Source organism: Neofelis nebulosa, chromosome 11 (assembly GCF_028018385.1).
Source record: "Neofelis nebulosa isolate mNeoNeb1 chromosome 11, mNeoNeb1.pri, whole genome shotgun sequence".
Lineage (NCBI taxonomy): Eukaryota > Metazoa > Chordata > Mammalia > Carnivora > Felidae > Neofelis > Neofelis nebulosa.
In genome coordinates, this window is record NC_080792.1 from 48,709,510 (window position 1) to 48,728,951 (window position 19,442).

The window sequence follows — 19,442 nt, forward strand, 5'->3', positions numbered from 1 at the left end:
CCAGGACTCCCCCACAGACATGGGCACAAAAACAGAGGCCCACGAGAGTGGCATGAGCTCTTTTGAAGTCCAGGATTACCTCTGGCATGCTGATCAAACCAGATACCCAGTCTTCCTGAAACCAGCTGCCTGCTTCCCTAAGTAAAAAAAATTCCATGGGATTTTTTTTATTTTTAGTTTTTTAATTTTTATTTTTAAATTTTTATTATTTTTTTAATGTTTATTTATTTTTGAGACAGAGAGAGACAGAGCATGAATTGGGGAGGGTCAGAGAGAGAGGGAGACACAGAATCCGAAGCAGGCTCCAGGCTCTGAGCTGTCAGCACAGAGCCGGACGCGGGGCTCGAGCTCACCGACTGTGAGATCGTGACCTGAGCCGAAGTCGGACGCTTAACCGACTGAGCCACCCAGGCGCCCCAAGGCTTTTTTTTTAATACCTGCTAGGAGAAAAGGGGTACCCAGCTATTGAGTTTTTTCTTTCCCCTCTCTGTTTCTTTCGGCTTTAACGGTGGCCACTACTCACCTCACTTGGTGCTCTAGTTGATACCCAGGGGCTTAGAGTTTGCTGACTTGTTTGTACTGTTCCTTCTGTGTAGAACGCCCTTCCCAAATTTCCTCACCCAGTAACTCTTATCTGTCCCAGATTAATACGGGCATTGCCTCCGTGTGGGGCTTGTTCCGTGGTATCCAGAGTGTACTCATAATCTCAGCACTTAGCGTGTTATATTGATACAATTTGCTTGGTCACCTTCTGGAGCAGCTGACCTGGAATAGGGTGCCGCGAGGGCAGGTTCTGGACTTCCATCTTCGCCTCTCTAGCGCCCAGGGAGGTGCTCGGTGCGTGTCATTTAGCCTCTGCTCCATTCCAGCAATAACTCAAAGCCTTTTTCCTTTTTCACTTCTAATTCCGTGACAGCTTCTTCTGAAACTGTTAGTCCTTGTTTTTTTCACTTTCATTTTTTTTTTTAACTCTCCAAAAGAGCAAGGAATAATGTCTTTCCTCGGGCTGCCATTACAAAATACCACAGACTGGGCGGCTTAAGCAACAGATATTTATTTCTCACAGTTCGGGAGGCCACTAGTACATGATCAAGGTTGGGTTGGTGTCTGGAGGAAGCTCTCTCCTTGGGTTGCAGATGGCTGCCTTCTGGCTGTGTCTTCACATGGCAGAGAGAGAGAGAGAGAGAGCGAGCTCTCTGGTTTCTTCTTACAAGGTCACTAAGCCCATCATGAGGACCCCCTCACCCATGACCTCATCTAGCCCTGATTACCTTCCAAAGGCCCCGTCTCCACATTGGAGGTTAGGGCTTAAACATATGAATGGGGGGAGGGGGGGAGTCCATAGAGAGGAGCTTGCTGACATTTTGCAGTGGGTGCCATCTTGTCCAGCAATAGCTAAAAGCCTTCGTGGTTTGTGTGAATCCCTCTGGTGGAACTGAGCTGACATGGTGAGTCTTGTACAATGTACAAGCTTTGTACATTCCTCAGGAGTTGTCGCTCTCAGATTGTGCAGAATCGAGTATGACTGGACCTGGAGCCAGGGCACCGCCCATGACCTCACAGCCTCACTTCTCCCGAGTGGTTTCTTCAGGAATTACTGGGATTAAGGAAGGAGGCAGGTTGTAAGTAGCAAAAGGGTTTTTCCCAAATGGGCACCATGTTTCTTTAAACATGGAGAGGAGGTCCTGCTGTATGTATTTTGGCAAATCTGTTCTTCCATCTCTAGTATTACTAAGGATAACAATGGTATGAATTGAACTTCTGTCAAAAGGAGATGAACAAAAGCCTCATGGCCTTGGAGTAAATATAATTATGGTGCTTTTATTTAAAGCTCCTTTGAGCTTAAATTTATTTCATTTCTAAAAATACACTTCAGAGATTAGATCTATCCTTTGAGTGAATCAAAACAACTTAGAAAATTAAACACCTTAGCCACATGCCCTTCCTTTCCAGAAGCACAGAGCACTGTTTAGCTTTGGGAGACTGATGGAACTTTTTAATCAGCAGGACAAAATCTAAAAAATAACTTTGTCAGAAACCCATCCTTCTAAAGGTAAGTCTGTGAGGAGATGGGTACATTTACTGAGTAAGATGAAACTGAGAAAGTTGAGGTGAAGAATCTACTAACTCTATGCCAGGCTGTCCCTGAATTGAGTTTGAGAGGAAATTGGGGCTGTCTCAAATTCTCCATTTGTCTTCAACAATGGGATGTTCTAAGTACGTCAGCATTATACTTCGCATATTTACAGCCCCTTTACTTGATAGAAAATCCAACAAATCAGGTATTTTAGGATGAGCTGAAGTGGAATGCCAACAGGGATAAAAAGAAGCCCTCCAAAGGTACCAGGAAACACCTCGTCAGTGTACATATTAATATGGGCCCTTGAGAAATATGAATACTGAAGAGAAAAGTCTGACACCTGGGGGAAGAGCTAACACCTTCTGCACAGCTGTGCCAGGAAGTTACAAGTCCCAAGAGAAAACATGTCCAAAGGGCCACAGATTTTTGAAGTTACAACCAAAGGACCGGTGTCAGATGGTGTGACAAGACGCACAGGTCTTTTCAGTACATAGCATGTGTTGGACACTTCAAAGTCTGGGTACTTAAACTCTACTGCCCACACCTCTTCCCTTCTGGGAATGTAGACTAAGAGAATTCATGCACAAGGACTAGTAGGCAAGTGGGAAACAAAGTTGAGTTGAAAATGTCAACCCTGGTTTAGAGACTTAAGGCTTTCTGCTCCTTATAGGGGGCATGGCTTCCTTCCCATCCTCCAATCCCACCCCGAACAGGTGGAGACAGAAACTCCGGAGAATTTTATTGCTTGGATTCAAGAGAAGAGGAAACCATATAGAGTCTGGGTTTTGTGCTTGAAGCCCTGGAATCCCACCAACAAGTGTAACGAGCCTCAGTAAATGTACAGCAAGATGAGTAAGTCTTCCCATCAGAATGAACTTGGATGAGAGTAAAAGGCCAGGAGGCCGAAGAGTTTCCTTCCCAATGGGCAGAGAGAATCATGAGGAAGAACTTGTTCCTCTCACCACCGGCTGCCTTATTAATCCCCATCAGTTGCATCATATCTAAAACTGTGTCTGAAGAGAAAGACACTGTGCCTTTGAGAAAGTCCTGTTGCCCCAGGTTGGTGTGTATATGTATGTACATATGTGTGTATATATATATATTTTTTAAATATATCTTTTTAATATATATTTGATGTATATTATATATTAATATGTTTTTAATTATATATATATACATAACCCTAGACTATGATAAAAGAACAAAGGTAATTAAAATTGTAATGATGAATTAATAAGATTGTTCTTCTGATACCTGGCAAAAGGAATAACTCATTGCGCACTTGAATGAAGCGATGCCGAAGATTATTAATAGCCAAGCCCAGAGTTTAGCTTGGGTTGTCTCTCATTAATAATTACACTGATCGGGGCACCTGGGTGTCTCAGTTGGTTAAGCGTCTGACTTCGGCTCATGTCATGATCTTGCGGTTCTTGAGTTTGAACCCCATATTGGGCATTGTGCTGACAGCTCAGAGCCTGGAGCCTGCTTTGGATTCTGTGTCTCTCTCTGTCTCCGTCCCTCCCCCACTCATGCTTTCTATCTCTCTCTCTCTCAAAAATAATAATAATTACACTGATCATGGGGCTCCTGGGTAGCTCAGTCAGTTGAGCAACCGACTCTTGATTTCGGCTCAGGTCCTGATCCCAGGGATGTGGATCAAGCCTCATGATGGCTCTGTGCTGAGTGTGGAGCCTGCTTGAGATTCTCTGTCTCTGTCTCTCTTTCTCTCTCTCTCCCTCTGCCCCTCTTCCTCGCCTATGCTTGCTCTCTCTCTCTCTAAAATAAAAAGTAATAATTATAATTATTACACTGATCATTATAATAAATCATAGGATTGATAATAAGGGTTAATTGAACATTTTGAAATTGTCAAGTAGATATTCAGCCTTAGCTGAGGTGTTTGTCTGGTGGACTTGGAATAGTTCCTTGGATCCTAGGTGAAAAAGAGATAATCTGCTCTCAGTTTATAAATTTTTATCGCCTTACTCTTTACCCTAAAAGGAAGGTCTGTTAGTAATATTCACAGGTGAGTCTTCGACACAGACAGACTCCAGGCCAGTCTGACATATGCCTTCCTCTCCGTGGTCTGTGAGGAAGTTACAGCCTGCCCTTCTTTGGAGATGTGGCTGTGCCAAGCTGTCCCACACCAGCTGGACAGAGTAGTTCTTGAGACAGTGCTGGAGTTCGTGGGTGGGGGGGGTGGTGGTGTAGAGATCTCCTCACATTTTCATGGTCAAGCATATCACCTGGTGATCCGTTCACATGTAGATGTTGTTCGGTAGGTCTGGGTGGGGCCTGGGATTCTGCATTTCCTACAGGCTCCCAGGTGTAGATGGCAAGGGCATGCAAGACATCTGGTGTTCAGTCTGCCCAGCACTTTCCCTCCCTCCCCCCCAGGGAAATGTTCCTTCCTTGATTCCAGCCATGAAGTTCAAGGATGAACTTCCACACTCTTACATTCCTCTGCCCCCCTAGCCATGGTCATTTGGTCCAGGAGACAATCAGAATCTTTCCTGACATTTTTGGACTTGAAATCAGAGTGAACCAGCTGCAGATCCTCCCTGAGGAGCTCTTTCTAGCCTCCTGGAGGGTAATTGGGCAAAGAAGCAGAGAAGAAGAGCAGAGAATGTCTCTGTGCTTCTCCTGTCCGGGGTCCAAGTGCCCTTAATATATCAAAAGGGATTTAAAAATAAGATTTTAGGGCACTGGGTGGCTCATTTGGTTGAGCGTCTGACTCATGGTTTTGGCTCAGGTTATGATAACAAGTCGAGCCCCATGTCAGGCTGTGTTCTGTGGCGTCTGCTTAAGAGTCTCTCTCTTCCTCTGACCCTCTGCCCTGCTTGTGCTTTCTCTCTCTCTCTCTAAAACAAATAACAAAAAAACAAGACTGTGACTTACCAGCTCTGATGACTAGTGCAGTTCTGGAAAGTATATTGGCCACTTAACTTACATGGGTCTCTGTTGGTATGTCCTGAACATACAAAGATGCATAGTGCATGCCCCGGTTGGGGAGACCACACATTTCCATAGTTTAACATGTACAATGTCAAGGGGCATGGAAGTCACTGGAAGAAGTGCCTGATCCACTTAGATGTGTGGATGGGGCAAGGCAGGGGGGAAGGTCCAGAAAATGTTTTCTAGAAATGGATTTTCTTTTTTTTTTTTTTAATGTTTATTTATTTTGAGAGAAAGAGAGAGAGAGCTCAGGGGAGGGGCAGAGAGAGACAGGGAGAGAAAGAATCCCAAGCAGGCTCCACTCTGTCATTATGGAACCCAGCATGGGGCTCAGTCGCACAAACCAACCATGAGATCATGACCTGAGCTGACATCAAGAGTGGGACACTTGGGGTGCCTGGGTGGCTCAGTCGGTTAAGTGTATGGCTTTGGCTCAGGTGGTGAGTTTGTGAGTTTGAGCCCTGTGTTGGGCTCTGTGCTGACAGCTCAGAGCCTGGAGCCTGCTTTGGATTCTTTGTCTCCTTTTCTCTCTGCCCCTCCCCTGCTTGTGCTCTCTCTTTCTCTCTCTCTCTCAAAAATAAACATTAAAAAAAAAAAAAAAAAGAGTGGGACACTTAACCAACGGATTCACCCAGGCGTCCCTAGAAATGGGTTTTCAAAAAGTGAGCAGGAATTGTGTGGGGAGGCCTTTGAAACTGTTCCAGGCAGAGAGACCTTGCAGCAAAGGCAGCGTGATGGTAGAACCCGTGTTTGAAAAACTACAGCTAGTTGAAGTAGGAGGTGCAGGCTGTAAGTGAGGCAGTCACCGTGAAGGGCTTTTATACGTGCTGCAGTCCATTTTTTCTGAAGTCGTAGGTATTTATTTATTTATTTATTTATTTATTTATTTTAATTTTTTTTTTAACATTTATTTATTTTTGAGACAGAGAGACAGGGGAGGGTCAGAGAGAGGGAGACACAGAATCTGAAACAGGCTCCAGGCTCTGAGCTGTCAGCACAGAGCCCGACGCGGGGCTAGAACTCACAGCCCTCATGGACCGTGAGATCATGACCTGAGCTGAAGTCGGCCGCTTAACCGACTGAGCCACCCAGGCGCCCCTGAAGTCGTAGGTATTTAAACAACAAAATGCTAACAAGCAACAAGCCTGACTGATTCCTGCCCCCCAAATGCACAACTGTCTGGCAGGTTCCCACCAACAATATTCCCCTTTATTTTTCCCTTAGACAAACAGAAAATTTGTCTTAGGATCAAAATGAATGTTTATAAAACAAGCCTGATCTGCTTTAAATACCAAAATCTGTTTCAATAACACAGAGGTTGTGACATCCGTTGACAAAGCCAGGAAGTTCAAAGCCCCTGCTGCCGCAGACACAATGTATTGAGTTCTGCTGTTGTTGGCGTCCCTCAGCTGTGGCAGGTCCTGGTGTTTGTTATTCAGATCTGTGTGTACAGGGGAGACATTCCTCAGACCACAGGACTCTTTCTTCTGTGGGGAAAAATTTGTATTTTTGAAAATGCTTTTTGAAAATAAGGACAAGTGCTCGTAATGGCTGCTACTTAAGTTTCTTGAATGGCAAGTTCCAAGTGTAACTTGAAGTCTATTTCTTTTTTTTTTTTTTTTTTTTAATTTTTTTTTTTTCAACGTTTTTTATTTATTTTGGGGACAGAGAGAGACAGAGCATGAACGGGGGAGGGGCAGAGAGAGAGGGAGACACAGAATCGGAAACAGGCTCCAGGCTCTGAGCCATCAGCCCAGAGCCCGACGCGGGGCTCGAACTCACGGACCGTGAGATCGTGACCTGGCTGAAGTCGGACGCTTAACCGACTGCGCCACCCAGGCGCCCCTGAAGTCTATTTCTTAAGCAGATTTTAGCCATTTTTTTAAATGTTTATTTATTTTTGAGAGAGAGAAAGACAGAGAAAGAGTGTGAGTGGGGGAGGGGCAGAGAGAGAGGGAAACAAAGAATCTGAAGCAGGCTCCAGGCTCCGAGCTGTCAGCACAGAGCCCGACATGGGGCTCGAACCCATGAACTGTGAGATCTCGACCTGAGCTGAAGTGAGATGCTCAACAGACTGAGCCACCCGGGAGTCCCAGATTTTAGCCATTTTTTTAAACACTTAAAAAAAAAAAAAAGTTTACACATTTTCTGACATCCACTGCCAGAACCTTTTCATCATCCAAAGCTGAAACTCTGTACCCATTAACACTAACTCCCCACTCACAGTTCCCCCCCAGGCCCTGGTAACTTCCATTCTACTTTGTGTCTCTGAATTTGACTCCTCAAAGCACCTAATGTAAGTGGAATCATACAATATTTGTCTTCTGTATCTGGCTTATTTCACTTAGCATGATGTCTTTAAGGTTCATCCATGTTGTTGCATGGGTCAGAATTGCCTTCCTTCGAAAGGCTGAATAACCATGTATATACCACATTTTGGGTATCTGTTCATCCATTGATGGATACTTGGGTTCCTTCCAAATCTGAGCTATTGTGAATAATACTGCTATGAACATGGGTTTGCAAATATCTCTTTGAAGCCCTGTCTTCAGTGGATTCTTCTTTTTTTCTTCTTCTAAAACTGCATGGAGGGGTGTGTGACAGGCTCAGTCAGTAGAGCATGTGACTCTTGATCTCAGGGTTGTAAGTTCAAGCCCCATGTTGGGTGTAGAGATTACTTAAAAAACAAAATCTTAAAAAAAACCAAACAAACCATATGGAGCTCACGTGGGCCCTTTCTTGAGTTTCTGGCTGTGTGAGAAGGTTGACCTGGGAGTCGAGGTCTTTTCCACCCCTCACTGCTTGGGGTCCCAGGCCCCTGGAGCAAATCACTCACCGTCTCTCGGTCACAGTTCCCCCACCTGTGATCACAGGGAGTCCCTTCCACCTTTCAGGTCCTGCACCTAGGTGACCGTGTGTAGGGCACTCTGTACCCAGACGTGTGCCTTCAGCTATTCCTGGCTTCTGTTTATTCCACAGTAGAACCGGAAGCAGAGTGGGCCCTTGGCATGAACAGGTTTATCATTCACACTTTTGAGGGGTCTTGAGCAGTCCTGATGGTCCATGGCATTCAGAAATCTTCCACTTGGCTGAGGCATGAATTTGACGCTCACATTGCACGTTGAGGTTGATGTGTGGGTGCAAGTCTCTTAGTGGGCAAGTCGGGCTGGCCGAGTGCCCATTGTCTGCCTCTCAGCGAGGCGCTGTCAGCTCCTACTCAACCCATCTTCAGCAGTGACTTTTGTGAACTGGTAGAACTTTGGTGACTGTGTGTATGTGTGTGTGAGAAAATGCCTCCGATGCTGACTGCAAGGGCTGGCAATGGAAGCAAAAGGAAGCCCAAGAAACCAGTGTTTCTTACTGAATAGATTACAAAGTGGTCTGTTGAACTTCACAGTAGCTCCGTAGTGCAGACAGCTTTGCCATACATTCACTACAGAAATAAGACACGTCTCTCTGTGAAATTTTAGTCAGTGTCTCAGCCAGCAGAAAAGGTGCTCATCGAGAGATAAAACGTTAGAAAAGTTTGAAAAAGTGCCTCGGGAGAAAGGCAGGAGACTGTACAAACATCTCCAGGAAGCGGCACATGTCAAAGGCACCAGTGTGGCTACTAAACCAGTCTTATTTTCAAGTAAGGGCTGGTTTGGAAGTTTTAAGATGTGTTTTTCTTGGCAAAAGGTGCAGTTAAGAGGAATAAGCAGGCCCGTTGTCTATCTATCTCATGGCAGACGGGATTCCTCCTGGGCTAAGAGGCGTGTGGAGAAACAGAGGCCCAAGTCCCAGGCTGGGGTACTTCAGGGCAGGTGGGAGGTGGCAGCCTCACACGCTAGATGGAAAGCCATGTGAGAGACGCAACCAGAGAATGAGGGCCGAAGCTCGTCAGAGAAGGCCGTAAAGAGCTGGTGATAAGGGGTGAAGGGCATGAAGACATGGTGAAGAATGAGGAAAAGCTAGTTGGGCCCTTCATAGATTTTGTGAGGTGTTCCGTTACACCAAGCTGCCAACATCGTGGCCATCCGTCAGTAGAACGGGGCCTGTTTCATCAGTCCTAAGAAACATATCACCATTGGCACCATGTCAGGACATCCCAAGAAGTTGCAAAAGTAAAGAGAAATGAACAAACTTAACTTTGATTAAGAAGAAGGAAGGAGAGACACTTGGGTGGCTCAGTCAGTTGAGCATCTGACTCTTGATTTCAGCTCAGGTCATGATCCCAGGGTCATGATTAAGCCCCATGTCAGGCTCTGCACTGACCGTGGAGCCTGCTTAAGAGTTTCTCTGTCTCTCTGTCTCTGTCTCTCTCTCTGCCTCCGGCTGCCCCTCTCCCCCACTCACACTCTCTCTCTCTAAAATAAAAAAAAATTGGGGGTGGGGCACCTGGGTGGCTCAGTCGGTTGAGCAGCCGGCTTCGGCTCAGGTCATGATCTTGTCGTTTATGGGTTCCAGCCCCACGTCGGGCTCTGTGCTGACAGCTCAGAGCCTGGAGCCTGCTTCCATTCTGTGTCTCCCTCTCTCTCTGCCCCTCCCCTGCTTGCACTCTGTCTCTCTCTAAAATAAATAAACATTAGGGACCCCTGGGTGGCTCACTCGGTTGGGCGTCCAACTTCGGCTCAGGTCATGATCTTGCAGTTTGTGAGTTCGAGCCCTGCATCAGGCTCTGTGCTCACAGTTCGGAGCCTGGAGCCTGCTTCGGATTGTGTGTCTCCTTCTCTCTCTGCCCCTCCCCAACTTGTGCTCTCTATCAAAAATAAATAAATGCAAAAAAAAAAAAAATATTTAAAAATTTAAAAAAATAATTAAATTAAAAATTTAAATTTTAAAAAACTAAGGAAGGAAAAAAAAGGAAGAGAAAATGACAATAAAATTAAGAATGAAAGGGAAGGTAATTAAAATGGGCACCAATGAGAAAAAATAATATTTTTTCCAAATAGCAAAATGCTAATGAGTTGGAAAACCTAGATGAAACACATTTTTGGAAAAAGTGAAAATGACAAACTTGAATCAAGGAGAAGGAGAAAATTTGATTAGGACATTGGCCATTAAAGACCACCCCAACTAGAAGGTGCAGGTCCAAAGGTGTTAAGTCAGAGTTAACATCCACAGTAAAGATCATCTTTATTCTTTATAGGAAAATAAGCAGGGAGGTTGATGAACTAACTTATGTGGTTGGTATAACCTTGTTTCCAAAACCAGATGGCTGCACTGTGAGCTAATAAAATATTAGGCCCACTTCGGGTATGACCATTGATGCAAAGGTCCTAAATATAATGTTAAATAAAACGAGAGGAGGGTAGGAGAGCAAGTGCCATTCATCATGCTCTGTGAGGTACCGGCCCCCGGGGCACCTGGGTGGCTCAGTCGGTTAAGCGTCTGACTTCAGCTCAGCTCATGATCTTGTGGTTCGTGGGATCGAGCCCCGTGTCAATCGCGAGTGGGGGAGAGGGGCAGAGGGAGAGAGAGAGAGAGAGAATCCCACTGTCATCTAGCCCTGCTGACAGCACAGCCTGCTTGGGATTCTCGCTCTCTGCCCCTCCTGTGCTCTCTGTCTCGCATTCTCTCTCTGTCTCTCAAAAACAAATAAACTTGTAAAAAATTTTTTAAAAAGAAAAGAAAGATACATGCTCCCACCACCACCCCCAGCACTCTGACAGTCCTCTTTCCTCTGTTCTTCGGGTTCAGCTTTGCAAACTGTCTGGCTGACCTGGTCGCCGCTTCATTTTTGTTCCCAAAGACAACCCAGGTCTGTTTTGTTATCAGGGTTTTTGCTGCAAGTCAATAAAAGAAGCAAACAGAAAGGGACTCAAATGGGTAAATTACAAAGGTTCTAAAACTTCACAGAGTTTCTATACTGAAGGTCCCTGGTTTATGTTTCCAGACTTCTTTTTAAGATGGTAAATGAATGAGGATGAGGCTCCTTCAACATACTCCTTCCTTTGAACCACCTGCTTCGTGCCTTGTTCCCAGCTTGGACACCCAAAGAGGGCTCCAGGACAGTGGATGGGTCCCCTTGAGTGAGATGGTATTGCCCATGTCCCAGGGTGTCCAGCCTGAGTGACCCATCCCACAATGACCTGCTTCTTACTTCTCATTGCAAGAAAGTAAGTCCTCAGGCTGACCTTCCTAACAGAAGCTGTCTTGCATCTGAGAATACGGAATTCTAGGAAAATAACCATCTTTTCCTGAGCAGGCATTCCAAATGGTGACGAACTTGGGTCTTTGGTTCACATATACTCTGTATGCTGTTTGGTGATACCGTGGGGGTGCGAGTTCTGTTACTGCCATTCCAAGACACTCTTCCGTAATTTCTAGCTCTGAAAGATGTGGGGGTAGCCTCTTCCCTCTCTTTTGGCTTCTAGACACTTGCAAATATTTGTTTTAAGTTTATTCATCTTTTTTTTAGAAATTTCTACAGCCTACGGGGGCTTGAACTCATGACCCTGAGATCAAGCATTGCATGGTCCTCCGACCAAGTCAGCCAGGTGCCCCTGCAAAGAGTTAGTTAATGATTTAATTGTTCCCTCCCCCAAGAAGTATCTGGTTTTGTAGAATGTGTATCACGGGCCAGCAAGACATGGCCATTAGGACAGGGGAGAGAAGGTGCTGTGGGCAAAGGCAGGGTGATAGCCAAGTTTTTATCTGGAGGATCTGGGGACAGATGAATGAGCACAACTGGCTTTGGGGATTATTTCTTCACCTTGAGACAGGATGGAAATGAATATTCTCACCATGCCCCTGCCCTGGAGAGAGATGGGTGAGACGTTGGCTGCGTGCCTCCTCTTTTGAAGAGTTCGGAAGTTAAATGTCTCTTTGAAGATTCTCACCTCCCGAATAGACTAGGACTTGCCATTTTCCACACCAAATGCTTAGCTCAGAGGGAGCACTAAATACAGGGGCCTCACAAGTCATTGTGAACGATGACTTTGGAGAAGGTTACCGAAGTCCTGCTGCTCTGATGGCCTTTTGTTGAAATTATTTCCACAGGTCCTCACAGCTGGCTTGTCCATATTGCTGTTTGATATGATCCTGACGAGTGCAACAGTGGGATGGTAAGTCTTTTGCCTGGAGAGAGGAAGAGCAAATTTATTTGGGTTTCACCAGGATACTAATTTTTTTTCTCAAATGTTGGCAAAAGGGTGTTTGGAGTGTGTGTGTATTTTTTAAGTTTGTATTTATTTATTTTGAGAGATAGAGCAGGGGAGGGACAGAGAAAGAGAGAGAGAGAGAGAGAGAGAGAGAGAGAGAGAGAATCCCAAGCAGGCTCCGCACTGTCAGCACAGACCCCAACATGGGGCTAGAACCCATGAACCACGAGATCGTGACCCGAGCTGAAATCAAGAGTCAGATGCTCAAACTGACTGAACCACCCCGGCCAGGCCGCCCTGGGGTATGTATTTTATTGACACATAAATATACATCCAGAGGAGTACATATATCATGAATGTGCAACGTGATGAATTTTCACAACTGAATATACCAAACCTGTTGCAGTCAGCATCCAGTTCAAGAAACAGAACACCACCGTGCATCTTTCAGCCACTCATCCACACCAGCGTAAGCACTACCGGTGAACTACTAGTTTTATATGTATTATGTGATTTTACCAAGATTTTATAACTACTATGATTGGGTGAGGATTCAAAACCGGATCTGTGTGTATCCAAGGCCCCGTAGCCTTCATGTACTTCTGCACGACTGATTTGGCAAACACCAGGGATTTACCAGCAGTGTAGACAGTGTCTAGGTAACAGTGGGCCATAAGGGAGGTATAAGAGAAATTGGCCTGTACGTTCCTCTTCCCACCAATATGATCATCCATAAAGAGCTTCTAGATAATTCGACAGCAATACGAAAGGAGTGTTATCCAGGATAAGACAGCTCTATTTCTTGTTCAAGGGCTGACATGATGAACTAAGATTGGCCAGTGGAATGATCATAGGAAAAAGATCTCATTGTCTTGGGTTTTTTAATGCTATTAGCAATAATTCTATCAATTAGCTAAAAATATCTTTTGAGTGACTGCCGCATGTGAAGTAAGACATCCTTCAGCCTTCAAGGAGTACGGGGGAATGGAAATCATGAAGATAGTTTGTGGGATAAGATAGTCATAGTGTGAATGCACGGTGAATGTGAGGGCCGAAGGAAGGAGAGAGGACAGGCCAGCAGGCGGGCTATGCAACTGGTTTGAACTGGACCTTAGGCAGAACACAGAGGCCGAGCAAGGTGGTGGGTGGAAGAGGATTTGGGCCCTCTGGCCCCAGGAAACACAAGGAAGGGTGGAGAGGCAGGGGGTGCCAACGGTGAGAGTTAGTGATTTGGAGCCAGAGCTGGGGCTGTGGGGCACAGAGCTAATCCTTCACGCCTTCCTCCTTCCTCTGCACCTGTCCTTCCAGGAAGGCATGACGCCCACAGTGGGCTGGTGACATCCAAAAACCCAACTGCCAAGATCTCCTGGTACATTCCCAGTGTCTCCTGACACTCTTCCCCCAATGTCTGTATCTTAACCTTCATAGTGATAGTCTAAATTCTTGGCGTATTTTTCTTTCTCACGAATAAGCCTTGGACAACCATAATCTGTACACGATTTCAGAACGGATTTAAAAAACCCAGGCATTGACCAGAGTGTGAGAAATAGGAGGGAGGTGGCTCTCCAGTGGGGAGGAAAGGCCGAGCCTAGATATTACAGCAGCAGTCTGGAAGAGGCCAGGTCTGCAGGCTGTTTCACATCCTGTGAACTTTATGGTATGCCCTGAGCAAAATGGAAAGAAAGGCTGCGTGTTCCCAAATCAAGGAAACAGCATGTGGGATTATTGCAAAAGGAACCTTGACTTTGGAATTTCCTGATTTTTCAGAACTTGAGTTTAAGGATGGTGTGTTTTCAGCCTCAAAGAATTTTCCAACCACAAAGTGAACCACCAGAAGAGGAGTGTCAGACTCTAGTTCAGATTTCCTGTCTTTTGCACAGAGCCGGCCCGCGCTGTCCCCAGCGGAGCCTGGGTGACCAGCTCTCAGACCCTGGGCACGGGCAGGCCTGCTCTCTGACGTGTGGGAGCTTAGACTGATCAGAAGTCACAGAGGGCAGGGACCGCAGAACTGTTTTGTTTAGACCTCCCGTGTTTGCCCGTAGGGTCACTATTGCTTGTTTTTTGGCTTTCGGAGTTTAAATTCAATCACGTTTAGAAATCAGGTGATTTCCCCATAAAAGTCCAAATTTCCTGATTCTTTTGGAAATGTGGAACAAGTGCTACATTGAGCCTGTACGTCCCCACGGCGGCGGTTGCCGGACCAGGTAGAGGCTGCCTGTCACGTGGACGTGGGCTAAATCAGCACGGCCTCCACGGCTCCAGGCTGGCTGAGGCCGGGGGGGTTCTGTCTCAGCTACATCCGAACACCCATTTGCTTTATACTCATTCATTTCACAAAAAGCGTGTGGTGGGCTCTGAGGCTATAGACAGTGCGTGACCCCAGCAAGGTCACCGTCCGGGAAATGAGTTCAGATGTCATTAGCCGCCTTCTTGGATGGGGAGCAGCTTAGCTGTACAAAACAGGTCATCATCTAAAGTAGGGTTTTCCTTCACCTCAGCACTGTTGATGTTCTGGGCTACAGTGAATAATTCTTTGCTGTAGGGAGCTGTGCTGTGCTTTGGAGGGTTTTTAGCTACAAACTGAGCCCCACCCCACTGGAGGCCAACGGCACCTCCTCAGATGTCTCCAGATACTGCCACATGTCCCTTTGGCAGCAAAATGACCCCAGTTGGGAATCACAGATCTAAATGTTTGTGGTGGTTAGTGGAGAAAACGCCATTCCAAATTTCAGCAAGATCTTAAGAACCTTGCTTACCCTGTAATTAGAGATTTGGTCAGCTCGTGTGTCAAGGCCTGGGCAGCCTCTCCCACCCTCTCTGTGCACAGCCCCGTCAGCACGTACCACACTAAGCGCCAGGTGAGGGTTCACACCCCATCTACCTGCAATCGTGAGCTCCTGCGGAAGGGAAACCACATTTCACGCATCTTTGTGTCTCCCTGCCTAGCCCTAAGGGCTTGCCGAATAAACGAGTGGCCAGCCTTCTAAATACTGTACCCCCAAAATTATAACCCTTGGGGCACTTGAGTGCCTCAGTTGGTTAAGTGTCTGACTCCTGATTTCGGCTCAGGTCATAATCTCATGGTTTGTGAGTTCCAGCCCTGCATTGGGCTTCCATGCTTCATGCAGTGCAGAGAATGCTTGGGATTCTCTCTCTCTCCCCCTGGCCCTCTCTGCTCTTCCCCTGCTTGCTCTCTCTCTCTCTCAAAATAAATAAACTTAAAAAATGTGTGTATATATATATATGTATATATATATGGAGGAAAATTATAAACCTAAGTACCAATGTTGGTCAAATTTTAAAGTCTTTAACTATTTTTTTAATGTTTATTTTTGAGAGAGAGAGAGACAGAGCATGAGTGGGGGAGGGGCAGAGAGAGAGAGAGGGAGACACAGAATCAAAAGCAGGCTCCAGACTCTGAGCTGTCAGCACAGAGCCCGACACAGGGCTCGAACTCATGGACTGTGAGATCATGAACTAAGCCAAAGTCAGATGAGCCACTGAGCCACTGAGCCACTCAGGAGCCCCCTAAAGTCTTTTCTTAAAAGCAACTGATCTTGTCCAGCAAATTATCTTGTTTTTTATTATAAAAACAATCTATTGCAAACCCAGAATTTAAATGTCCAGATTAATATTTAATTATTCACCTTCAATTAACAGAGTTTTATTGTATATATTGATATGAATTCCCTTTATTCCAAAATTTCAGCAAAGAGGATTCAACACACACAAAAGAAAAAATGCTGAACTGTGAGCAGTGTCTCTGCTGAGTAGAATTAGTTGTGGGTGCCCTCTCTTTGCATCCTTTTTAGACACTCTTCTCTTTGCAATAGTTTCTCTTTGCAAAAGTACAAGGAGAGAAAATGACCAAAACACAACCTCTTTGTTTTGAGGATTCCGTGACCGCTTCTCTCCTTAGGCAGTCATTCATGGGGCCCACCAGTGATCATGGCTTACCAACATGCTTGATCTCAGCACAAGCCTCACTAATACCAACAGTCTTTAGAAAATGGTCTTATATCATCTTTGAGTAACAATGTCTTACGCCTTTAATTTTAGGACACTGCACGGAGACTGCCCAAGCCTCTTTGTAGGAAGAGTGAATTTAGGGGGTGAAGAAAGTACTCCCCCCAACACACCCCATAGTATAGCTAGGATCACAGTGACTGAAATTTACCAGTTTTCCATTTGAGTTAAAAAGGGTGCCTGGGTGGCTCAGTCGGTTAAGTGTCCCACTCTTGATCTCAGCTCAGGTGTTGACCTTAGGGTCGTGAGTTCAAGCCCCACATTGGGCTCTGCACTGACTGTGTGGAGCCTGCTTGGGATTCTCTCTCTCCCTTTCTGTCTGCCCTTCCCCTGTTCATGCTCTGTCTCTGTCTCTCAAAATGAATAAACATGAAAAAAATCTTAAAAAAAAAAAAACCTTTGGGGCGCCTGGGTGGCGCAGTCGGTTAAGCGTCCGACTTCAGCCAGGTCACGATCTCGCGGTCCGTGAGTTCGAGCCCCGCGTCAGGCTCTGGGCTGATGGCTCGGAGCCTGGAGCCTGCTTCCGATTCTGTGTCTCCCTCTCCCTCTGCCCCTCCCCCGTTCATGCTCTGTCTCTCTCTGTCCCAAAAATAAATAAAAAACGTTGAAAAAAAAAAAAAAATTTAAAAAAAAAAAAACCTTTTAAAAAATGTGAAAACTCTCTAAAATGCTAGGAAGGGACTTCTAAATTACTGTCACTCATTACTTCTCAACAGAGAGTAAGTTATCAGATTGTGAACTGTCACTCAGCAAGTCCCCAAGGGAATGGTACATTAGGCAGATCTCTCGGCACATTAGGAAAAGAGAAAAAACAAAAATAGTTTGGACTATAGGTGGGAAAAAGGGGAGCAAGGGTAAGAAATTCATCGTCATTCATTGAGAAAATATTTATTAGGTGCTGCATGAAGGGCTAGGCCTACAGATGGAAAAGGGTACAGTCCCTGCCCCCTATCAAGTGCAATCAGGAGGTGCTTGAATAAGCACAATAATGAATGTAAAATTGAGATAGGGAAAGGACTGGAGGGCCGCTGAAAATAAAGCCCTGGGAGAGGACCTAGTGTTGAGTATTTCTGGCCGGGTATGCTCTGCCATCTGGTATGGCAGAGCCTTCATTGCACGAAGTGTGTTCACTTCAGGAATGATGGGAATTACAAGATTTGCAAACAGTTTGGTCAAGCTCTGACTTAAATGGTTGTAATGCTATTAAGATTCCTGCACCCCGTGTCAGCTTCTCCTGCTGTTTAGAAGACAACGTCAAAGCTCACCTCCCTGGCTCTCTTAACAGTAAACTGAACCAAGGTTTGTTTCCTTCTGAGCATTCACTAAGCTGCTTTGGTGTTTCATGAAATAGCTAAACTGAACGGATGAAATGCAAGGTTATTACATTTCAGCATGGTTCTAAGGCCATGGGGGGAGGAGTGGCAACGAGCCAGCCCATACCCTGTTCTTCTCCCTGGTGACAAAGCAGGGTTCCTGGAAACCCATAGAAATGGCTGAGCCCCTAGTTACCTTTGCAGAAATAAGCCCCGCCCAAGCCCAAAGGCCCGTGCAGCCTTTGTGTCAGGTCACGGTGACTCTGCACTTGCCCCAGTGTTTCAGAAGATGACGTGTGCATTCTTTAAGGGTCAGTCTGAGGAAGGGCTTCCCTCAGGAGGGAGGAACCATGTGCCCAGGGTCTTTGAGAAGTAAGATCCCCATTGACGCTTGCTTGGACCCCACGGCCAGAGTTGCTCAACAGTGAAACAGGCTTGCTTTGTGCAGCAGGACGTGCCTGCCCCTCAGGAGAAGTCTTCAAGCAGAGTCGGGACACCAGCTCTGAGGGCCAGTGAGGAAGGCATTGCTGCTCTGGGAGGACAGTCAGCTAGTCAGTATATTTTATTGCTTGTGCATTATAGGCCAAATGTGGGGGTTGATGATTTCCGGTATATCCTTTTCAACCTCACGGACACTGCTGGATGTGACCGTCTCCTGGGGCACAGACAAGACCAGAGCTGAATAGCACGCACAGGGTCACGTGGCTAATAAATGCCTGAGCCACAATCGGAACTCGGTTTATTGTTTTAATAGTCTCACGCTTGCTCAGCTCATTCCTGTGCTAAATGGGGCAAATGGTACATTTACCATTATCTTTATGTCAGAGTCCCTCACATGGGTGACATTTCTCACTGGGAATGTGATGTGCACAGCCTACCTGTGTTTCATATGTTTGGTGCCCCGGGCGAATGTTAGAAACCTAAAGATGCCGGGGTGCCTGGGTGGCTCAGTTGCTTAAGCTCTGACTTTGGCTTAGGTCATGATCTCATGGTTCATGGGTTCAAGTGCCACGTCAGGCTCTGTGCTGACATCTCAGAACCTGGAGCCTGCTTTGGATTCTGTGTCTCCCTCGCTCTCTTCCCCTCCCCTGCTCACACTTTCTGTCTCTCAAAGATAAATAAAAATGTTTAAGAAAAAAAAAAGAAAGAAACATAAAGATGCCATAGTGTAAATGTGTGTGTGTCATGGGTGGCCTTGTGGGGGATGTGGGAGAAGACTGGAAGGGCAGGTAGAACCGAAGGGCTGTTCGCCCCTCTCACCAAGAGCATTTCATCACCAGGGACCTCCTGTCATAATCTTTTGTGATGGCCCAGTCCAGTCCTCAGAAGTGCTTTTTGGGAAGAATTTTGGGATTCAGACCAGACGTCGATTGTCTACCAAGAAGTTTAAAATAGAAAATGTACAGAGACCTTTGGTTGTATTCAGTTTTAGGCATGTTAAAATATTCAACTCCTCCTTCTCAGGGTCTGCAGTTTTCTCACCACCTTTTCATTTTCAAATCTCTGGCCACATTTCTTTCTGCTCTGGTGGGAGATTCATGATTTGCCTTTAGTATTTTCATCTCTGAGTGTTCTGTTAGTTTCAGTGAAATAACAGGCTTCAGAGACCGTCACCCCAGTGATGATCAGACTGGATACCTGCATGGGTTCATGTCATCAACCCTCTGTGTCCACTGCGGAATGGAGCATGTCACTTCACCGGGTCAGGATGAACAGGACACACAACCTTCTTCCTGGGGACAGCAGGAGGCAGGGGAAGATCAAGCCCCACTTTGCAGCCCACTCCCCTCCTGCCACACAGCTGAGGTTTACTTGGGACGACCAGGCAGTTCCTGGGCCTGACCTGGCAGCAGGGCAGGCCTGGTGGGGGTTAGGGAATGAGGGATCCCTCGCCCCGATGCAGGTGAGCACCGGGCAGTCTGTGGGTCTACAGCCTCTAGACTCGAGGGACTAGAAAGCTGACCTCTTGCTGTTTTGTTTTTGCAG

General features: G+C 46.1%; 1 protein-coding gene across 3 annotated transcripts in view; it reads left to right on the forward strand.

Moving 5' to 3' along the window:
* Positions 1–19,442, forward strand: part of TMEM241 (transmembrane protein 241) — a 118,938-nt gene that overhangs the window by 95,704 nt on the left and 3,792 nt on the right. The window contains exons 14-15 of one of the 3 annotated variants that reach the window (XR_009251015.1): positions 2,794–3,139; positions 12,017–12,081. Coding sequence is in view for 2 of the 3 variants with exons in the window: in XM_058692517.1 (XP_058548500.1) it covers positions 12,017–12,081; positions 18,737–18,752 (81 nt within the window). In the remaining variant the exon portion in view is untranslated. Of the gene's footprint in view, positions 1–2,793; positions 3,140–12,016; positions 12,082–18,736; positions 19,432–19,442 lie in introns of those variants that run through there. The other 2 variants (XM_058692517.1, XM_058692516.1) reach the window with 2 other exon arrangements.